The following is a 9,793-nucleotide window of genomic DNA, read 5'->3' as shown; positions in this document are numbered from 1 at the left end:
AATATTTGCATTTTTCAATAGCGGTGGTACATGGTTAACCGTACAGTAGTGGTAACAAATTAAAATGTTCTAATTTAATTTATACTATTTTTCAATGTACCTTCTTGATACAATGTATTCATTAGGCCTACTGTAATTCTAAGCTTGGCAAGCTTGGTCCTTCCAACAAAGTTTGAGTCCGTCATAACTATAGAGGGCTCACTCGTAAGTATTAAAAATACAAAGTTAGTCATCGTTAAAATGGCAGTGCGGAAGTATCTCAGTGCTCTTTGTTGTTTATTGTTGTTAAATTGTGTGTTTTCTGGTAAGTTATGGTTTATAATGAATGTCGTAATGCTTAATTAACAATACTGTTTTATTTTAAGCACTCCGATGCTGTATTCTACTCTTAAAATTAACCCCGAAAAAGTTAGGCTGGCCTTCCTGAAACAGACGACGGCTGACGCGGATAATCCTTCCGTTTGAAATGGTTTCCCAGCTGGCCTTTTACTACTCGGCTTAGCCTAGCGCAATTATAAAATAAAATACCATGGTTGCTTTTTTGATAATAAAAGTTTGTTATCGATAACGCCAGTATTAAATAATTCCAATTATTTTGATCTAGGCCTCCTAGGCCCACACATAATAAATGTAAATTATTATTATTAATTAGACCTAGGCCCTAGGCCTATCTAGCCTAGCTAGGCTAGGCCTAGTCTATCTAGACTACAGTACATACAGGCCTAGCTAGTACTATTTTAGGCTAGTAGTAGGCCTATTAAAAATAATAGGTCTCATGGGAGACTGCCTACCTGTAGTCTAGGCCTACTCATTCATTTAATTTATATGGTATAACGACGGATTTGAACCTGCAACCTCTCGATTGCAGGCCGAGAGTATTATTATTAACCAATGAGTCGCATATGATCTTGGTGGCATGGTGGCGGTTTTTTACAGATTTATTATTTATGTTACAACAAATTTAATTTGATAATGATAAACATACACTGTTATAAATACAAATTATAATAAACAAAAGAAATGTGTTTATTTTCCTCTTTATTTCACAGATCGGAAGACTCTAGATTTGATATACAAAGATATTGATAGCTTTTCACCATGTGTAAGAAGGTTTAACCGAAATGGCCAAACAGGATGTTCAAGTATGTGTTGTTTTTATTTGGCCCTATAAAACAAACAAATCTTGTTGTCTAGGCGTATGCAAATATTTATCATACAAAAAAACTTTTTATGTTTTTTACAATTTTTTAAAAAGTACAAATTATAGAATTAAATTCAAAATAATATAAATAAAAACTCAAGAGTGAACAAGGAGAGTTAATAGATAGATTTGAATGCAATTAAATTGTCTCATATGGTACTGATGCACGTTAACAGCAAAAAAGAGAATTTTTAGATTCTCAACAATGTAGACCAACCCAATTGTATTCAGTTTTCAGTGATTGAATGATGTGTAAAATTTTAAACCTAATTTTTGTACTTAATTTGTCAGGTGATATGAATGGTAACACAGGTGTCGTGCATTACATCCAAGAATATGAAGACCTCGACTGGCTACTACATACTGGACCTCATGAACCATACATGCCAATATTAACACCACACATGTTTACATTGTAAGTTTACTTTAGGTTTGCTATCACAATGCTAATTGGTTTGTGAGCATGTGCAGATTATCAGTTGTTTTTTTTTCATACTCTTGTGCAATTTAAAACTCCCTATTGTAATTGTTCAACGGTTGTACAATCAAATCAGCAACTTCTTCGAACCAACTGTGGACAAATTAAAATCTAGCCACTGTAAAATTGTTCTGACTGTAACGTCTGTAATTACACTGTTTATTTCAATACAGATCAAAATGGTAAATATTTAAATTACAAATAATAAAAAAGTTATTTAAAATTCTTTTTAATGAATTTCATGTATTCATTACACATTACCTACTAATAACATTTTTACTTATTTAATTTCTTTGCAGAGAAGTAATTAATGCTCTAATGAATTCAAGTAAAATAAATGGAATGATGGTGATACACACACATGTAGAGAATCAGGTTATGAATGAGACATTCTCATTCTCTCCAGACCAGGCATGTCCTAACAAAGGATATGGTAAGTGGAGTGGGAAAAAAAAGTGTGATGCGTCCAAATATGGTAGTGATATGACATCATGATATGTGCACAATCACATATTTTGATAGTGTACACAGAGCTTTAAAGTCATCACACTGATTGGGTGACATCATTGGTTGTTATTCATTTGTAGGCTATGGCGCTTGTGATATGAAGTGGAATGTAGCTGGAACAAATTTAGTTGCTCATGATTTCAACATACCAATATTTTCCCTGTTAGATGAGAAGGAAGTCGAGAGCATTCTTAAAGTAAGTAGTGTAATCTTAAATAAAAAGACATATTATGTAACATTTGGAAAACCTTAAAGAAGATGTGGGATTAACTCAGATTACATATCAATTTATAGAATTGCAATTGCATATTAGAGTATTATGTTTGAATTTGGCCAAAATTGTACTCGTATATATAGTCATATAATATATTATAACACTTCGGTTTGGGTTATTTTTTATTTTGGCATGGTTGGAATCCCTTTTTTCGTATTAGTTTATGTACAGCGCTTAGAGGAATGCAGGATATTATTATTATTTGTAATTAGTAAATTGGGTTCATATCTTAATTCATTCAATACTGTTGTTTTCATTTGACAATATTTTTAAAAAGGGCATGAGATTAAAAACATTATCGCACATGCTATGTATGGTCTTGCTGCACACGCAGTCTATTTAAAAGACTCAACTAAAATCAGATTTAATGTGTTTTTTTGTAATACTATACCTCCATGATCAGCTAGTCTGTGCCACATCACTATTTATTCTCAATCAGTTCATGATTTTAAATCATCTCTTGCCAGTTAAAATTGTGCGTTGGTCTTAAAAAGCAGTAATGTAAAAGCAGTTTTTTAAAACCTAATATTTCCCTTTTAATATATTTTATCTGTTTAGTGTTACTTTGATAAGAATATACCAGACAAAGGTAAGGCACGCGAGTATCCTTTATGCGCAGTTGAACTAATGGACTTTATGCACGGAGCAGTGGATACGGAAACGTGTATGCGACGAACACACCAACCGACAAACATTGAAGAAGTTCGGTATTGCGATCCACTCTCCGACAGCAACGTATATGGCACACTGACGGGTACAAATAAGACAAATCCGCACAAACAGGAATCTGTGATCATAGCAGCAGCGCCATTAGATTCTACAAGCTTGTTTTATGATGTAACACCAGAACCTGGTGTGGAACTTGCAGCTACAAGTTTCATCACGTTACTATCAGCGGCGTACGCTCTTGGCCGTCTTAATACAGCGCAAAGGAATAGTCTTAGTAAGACTATAATGTTTGAATTTTTCCATGGAGTAAGTTTAAAAAAAACATTTTAATACGCTTCTCTCTGTCACCTATCACTATAGTCATAGTATCTTTATTTTGTCCATTAAAAAGAATTTTGTTTGAAAAACTGGCATATCATCATATATAAATAAAAATACAGTACAGAAAATTTGCACCAACAAAGAAAGCACTAAAACAACACAAGAACAACACAAACATTTCTATGCTATAATATTCCATTCAACTTAGTAATATAGCAAAACACAAATTATTAAAATCATCAATAAATAGATATACTGTACACAAAATAATTAAACATTTGCTTGAATTTGGATATACGTAAATGAAATATAATAAATTTTTAATATTTTACGTATATATACAAAAATGTTGGTGCAGAAATGTTAATGTGTATGTTTAGAGATCATGTCAAAATCATGCCACCAAATTTTTTTTTTACTGCAATAAAGTATAATTTTAGTTTGTATAGATTTACGAGGCTCTGTCACTAAAAGTATTAAAGTGTGTTAACTCCCAAAATCATGATTAAACACTGCAGTGGAATCATTCTGACAAATGTTCCCCTTATAAATTACTATAATTATTGTATAAATTCAGGAAAGTTATGACTACATTGGCTCATCACGAACTGTATTCGATATGTTAAGAGGACAATATCCCGTGAAAATGAACAAAGCAAAGGAGCAACCAGCTTTAGTAAATCTCACAAATATTGCAATGTTTCTGGAGCTTAGGCAGCTAGGTCTACCAGACAACGAGAAATACTATGCGCATCACGACAAAACACCTTCAAGCAAAACGAGTGTAAGTATAATTGAGTGATGTTTTACAAAATGTAATTGTCGTTGTATAACAAGAAATTTGAATTTGCGAACTATGAACTCACGGCAGACACAGTGCAGCGCCTTCTCTGATCTAACTTCATCGCAGTGCCTACCATGGTCAGCACACAGAGATGATTCCCTACTCATTTTTTATAGTGTAAATGCGTGATGTATGTGCATAGGACTAACGACTTTACATCCCATTGCCAGATTTCCTATTCAATCACATTAGCATACTATAAAGTTCAAATTTAGTTTTTTGTGCCGTGTGCATACACTAATCAGAATATTCAAGTTCGGTTGAAATTTTCTTGTTTTTTGTTCTTTTTTTTTCATTTCAGCAGTATTGCTAGGCTACAGTAGTATTTCATTCATTTCAAATGTATATATGATGTTTTTTTTTCTAGGAATTTATCAACAATTTAAAAATTGGTTTTGAGTCTACAGAAGTAAAACTAGAAAAGGCTCCTGATGGACAAGGCCTGCCACCAGCGTCATTTCAAAGCTTTTTACGTGAAGATAACACCATCCCAGGTGTTGTAATATCTGATCATCAAAGAGAATATAATAACAGGTGCTTATCTCTCTCTTCTTTAAATTCTGATAATCTTTTTCTGTAATAAAGTTTTTTGTAAATATGGTTAATGTCGAAAGGTAAATTATTGTATAATCAATACCTTTATCTCGATATAAAGTTTGCGGTACACCACGTATATATATATATTTGTGAAAAAAAAACTGTTGAGTTTCTTGACGTTTCAGAAGTGAGATTGTTGAGAAACTCGACAGTTCTTTGCAAAACTGTATGTATGTGGTGTATCGCAAACTTTATATCGACATATGCCATGCAAACCTTCAAACAATACAATACCCTTAAAATTATCCTCAAGTTAAACCGAAAAAGTGACAGCGTTTAAATTAGGCTTTCCACAGACCAATGGCAGCCATCAGTGCAGCTAGCGCCAACCACCACTGCCTACTCGTATCAGCACACTCGGCGACAATCCAAACCTGTTTTCAAATAGTATACAGTACCATGTTCTGTAACATGCACTTTATTTACACGGGACCAACAGCTTTACGTCTTATTCAAAGGACGTGGTAATAATAATTAGTCTTTTCTATATTTTAGATTTTATAACAGTCGTTTTGAAGTGGCGGCGCTTCTAGGATTAAATTTCACAGATGGACAAGAAGAAACAGAAGGTGTTCTAACAGATGTATGTACAACATTCTAAAATGTGTTAATTTTCACCTTTCACATCGCCTAGCAAAGAGTTTACACACACCAGAATCCACACCAGTTGTTGACACCATGAGGTGTGTTTAAACTCCAGCGTTTTCTAGGCAATGTGAAACGGGTATTTGATTGTAGGTGTGTTTGTACTAATGTGTTTAATTATATATTTGAAATTTGATTTACAATGTAGTACATTGAAGTTGTTATTTGTTGTTACCACTGTTCTGCAGTGTGTTGATACTCAGTAATAATGAATACAGGGTTATTATTAAGGGCCGAAAAATCAAGACTTTTACATGGATTTTTTTGGTTTTGATGTCAGCTTTTCTAGACCACTATAAGTGGCTTGGAATTTCTGGCTGTTGGTTGGATTTGGAAATAAAATAAATACAATGATTATTGATAATATAAAGAATATTTTATTTGCTTTTCAGAATTTAAATAATGTAGCAACTGGTATTGCTAAAGCATTGTATTTAGAAGCTGGTGGTAGCACATCTGATGAAGCATATAATTTAACTACTGCAAACCATTCTATTGTAAGTACTGCTTAATACACAAATGACTGTTTTATGTATTTAACAGGGTATTTTTTTAACTTTTATTTACATATTGTGAGTAAATTCACATGCTTTAATCATAGTTTTTGAATTACATTTATGACATTTTTATAAGGAATTAAATATGAAATAAAATATATAGTATATATTGGTTTTGTTATTATTTGTACATTTTTTTTTTTTTTGTACCTGCGTGGGATCCATTGTTCTATAGTTTCTGTACATTTTTATTAAACTTGTAACATTTCTAGATCTGTCACAGGCATTAATCAAGCAAAGATTAAAATATAAAATGCTGTATGAATACAAGAAATTAAAATAATATATATGTTTTGTTTTCTCCACAGACTGGTGAACTCATTTATTGTTTCCTATATAAACCTACATGTAGATTATTTCAGTCTGTTCTAGATGAGGAAGATTCTAATGTATTATGTAAGTACACAACATTATGCAAAGAAAGTAATAATAAGTGGGTCAAGCGGTTAAGGCAGGGGCGCTGTTTAACATACCTAATAAGCCATTAATATCGGGCACTCCTAACAAGTGGAACAAATTTTTCGGACTTTAAACAGTAGTGTGCATAGTTTAAAAGTATGTACCCAGTTCATCATTCGAGTAGGGGGTTACCTCAGTAAACTAAATTAGCCCCCTATATCAGGCTGATTAAAGACCCATTCCCTTCAATTGTTGACATTTTGTAATAATAATGCATATATATTACTTTTAAAACATTAAACCAGGCCATTCCTTGTCTTAACTGTATGTGTGTAAGTTAGCTCACGATGAATCTCCTCTCGAGGTAAATTCTGTGATACACATGTGTGGACACATGAAGGCTGTATAATTGTTCCTTCTAGAATTAACCTATTTTTCATGATACAATATTTGCCTAATAATTTTACATGTGGAGATAAAGCATAGTTTAAAGGGAAGACAATCCTTCCATTCTGATGATTATTAATTTTTTCTAACAAAAGGTTGTTTTTTTCTCATTTTTTTAGCTGATGTGCCTTATCAATTCTATATTGGAGTGCACCGTACCACCAGCAATTATGTAAAATTGGTACATAATCTTTTATCATACTTTATAGCACTTGACATCAAAAACATTGATAAAGAAGATAAAGATAAATGTAAAAATGATGATGAAAATGAGGTATGCATAAAAATAATTTTTTATTTATGAATAATGCATGTTCAGATTGTACATCACAATGGTATTAGGGAGCTTTTGATTTGTGACTACTGACGACTTAGAAACATATCAATCAATGCGTGGAGAGCAATGAAGTTTTTTTCAATCACACACATGTTTTATGCAGAATCTGTTGTATGAATCTTGTATTCTTAAACACTACACTCAAATTTTAAACCAACCACCAGACTAGATCGGATCCGGGCTTAGTGTGAACTTAGCTTTAGGTTGGTAAAAGACTCTAAAATTCGGTGACCCTGCCTCAACCCTACATTGTGCGTGTGTCAACAAATAATACCTGCCAACCCACAATGACCTATTCTTTTTATCTAGATGTATAGTTTTTCATATATGCAAGGTCCAAACTTGAATGGTATATGTGTACAAAGTGCCACTGGCTATACAATTGCTGTATCTCCTGCATTTGTGGAGGATGTTGAAGACTTTCCTCAGTGGAGTTCTGAGAAATACTCAACATGGACTGAGAGTGTATGGAACGCTTATACTGCTAGATTATTCTTAAAACCAAGCCGTGAGCAGGAGGTAAAAAAAATGATTGATTTAGTAGGTAGGAAGTAGCAGGTCAAAGAATTGCATTTAAAAAATACTTGAAATGTACGTAATACAAAAAGTATGAAGAAAATAAACACTAGTAGGGTACAACATGTGTTTCAACAAAATGAAATAAGTTGAGACAGCTGCAATTGGTGTGATTGGTCAAATCACTTACGTATAGCTTCTATATTTAATATTTTTGTTTTTCTTTCAGTCGCTAATATTTTCAATTGGAATGGTCATCATGCTAATATCGTTTCCACTTATCTACTTCCTGAATGCTAAGGGATCAACCATCTTTAACAGGGAGTAAAGAATGAGTATGAAGCAGTACTTTTGTTTAACCTTGAGTCCTAATCAGGTGTTACACCAGGAAAAGTATAAAAGAGACAAACAGTCAACTTTGTGATGGAATACGCACATAATTTTATATGCTTTACAAAATGCTTGGTTTGAATCATCAAGTGTTTATGTCTCATAACTCAAACTAAATCTCTGTCAACACTATTAAACTAGTGTAAAGTGCCCAAATGTGGTAGTGATATGACGTCATCATATCCATATATGGACACTCACATAAAGTGTAGATAGAGCTTTAGATATATCCATAATAAAGCCTTTTAAAAGTGTTTATATTGCCCAACCATAGTATCAGTTGAAAAAATGGTGTATAATAAAAATACTATACTAGGCCAAAAACTAAAACAAATTAGAGGGCACTTTACATGCAACTTAGTTTGAAATTTAAGGCTCAAATACCTTAAAAAGGCAATTTCTAGATTTTATCGCATTTATTATCCGAGATAATAGTTAATTGTACCTGCATAATTTAAATCATGTGACCAATATAAACAAAATAATGTACTATTTGTTTCTTCTATTGAATTTATTGAAGAATTTCCTTCTATGAAAGTATTTAATAAATAGGTGTAAATATACTTTTGGAAATTTTAATGGAAATTTAAAGCGTAGAAACATTCAATATTTGTTTTTTGTACATTTCTTTATAATCTAGAGAGTTGGCAGATTGATAGATTTATTTATTTCATGTATTTGTGATTTTAAGTTAAAATTATGGAAATTGTTAACTGCGTATTAGTATTTGAAGACAATTTTAGGTCATTTGATGCTGCAAACTTGAATAGGAAATTTATATTACTTGGGCTTGTATAGACTGGTCCCCACCTAGTAAATGAACTTGAAGCTTTCTGGGCAAGGTTGAGCTGTAGCAGTTAGTCACTTTTCCTACGAGCAAACTATTATGTTGTCTACAATGCATGATTTTTTCATTTTGAGGGAGATGCACTATTTAAAGAAATAAAAAAAAATGTTTTTGTTTTTCCATGGAGGAATTAAATCAGCCTAATTTAAATCCTCTGTGGTTTTCAGTGAATATTATTTAATAAATTGTTTAATAAAGAAAAACTCATTGTTTTAATCGGTTGTATTGTTTAATTGTGTAAACACAAGGACTACTGTAAGTGAACCGAGTCATAAGGCAATTGTGACTGGTATTTAAAATTTGCAATGTAATGTCAGTTTACTTAGCAGGATGGAAAACAATTAGGCCACATATTTAAATACATGCCAGTCAACTACAGTATACAGTTATAGAACCCCAATTAAACTGATGGGACCCAACTAATACCCTATTCAGATCATCGGTTGGTAGTTATTTAATTTTTTATATTAATAATTATATTTAACATCTTTTCCTTATCTCGCTTTGGCCTTGACTGAGCAAATGCTGATTAGACTACTCACTATAGCCACTGCATGATCATCACACAGGGGAAAACCCATGTTAGTTTATGTGCTCTATTCATACAATACATCCACTGCATTTATCATGTACTTATTTCATGTGCAACCAATCAGAGCTTGAGAATGTTTGATACGCATGAATGAATTCTCCTAGTGGAAAACAGGCTTAACTTGTTCAATAGCTTAAAGATGTATTGTCCCTTAAAACACAAAAAAATGAAA

At 32.4% G+C, this 9,793-nt stretch overlaps 1 protein-coding gene across 1 annotated transcript; it reads left to right on the top strand.

Annotated features, from left to right (window-relative positions):
* Positions 1 to 217: 217 nt before the first annotated feature.
* LOC140057090 (nicastrin-like) lies at positions 218 to 9,245 on the top strand. Its single transcript, XM_072102628.1, has 14 exons — positions 218 to 304; positions 1,050 to 1,142; positions 1,493 to 1,616; positions 1,979 to 2,112; positions 2,267 to 2,382; positions 3,019 to 3,435; positions 4,028 to 4,234; positions 4,662 to 4,828; positions 5,387 to 5,474; positions 5,929 to 6,033; positions 6,402 to 6,489; positions 7,059 to 7,213; positions 7,586 to 7,795; positions 8,022 to 9,245. The coding sequence occupies exons 1-14, from the start codon at positions 241 to 243 to the stop codon at positions 8,118 to 8,120; spliced, it is 2,067 nt and encodes a 688-aa protein (XP_071958729.1). The 5' UTR covers positions 218 to 240; the 3' UTR covers positions 8,121 to 9,245.
* Positions 9,246 to 9,793: the final 548 nt, after the last annotated feature.

This window comes from Antedon mediterranea, chromosome 8 (assembly GCF_964355755.1).
Source record: "Antedon mediterranea chromosome 8, ecAntMedi1.1, whole genome shotgun sequence".
Classification (NCBI taxonomy): Eukaryota; Metazoa; Echinodermata; class Crinoidea; order Comatulida; family Antedonidae; genus Antedon; species Antedon mediterranea.
This window is presented reverse-complemented; position numbering and strand designations above follow the sequence as displayed.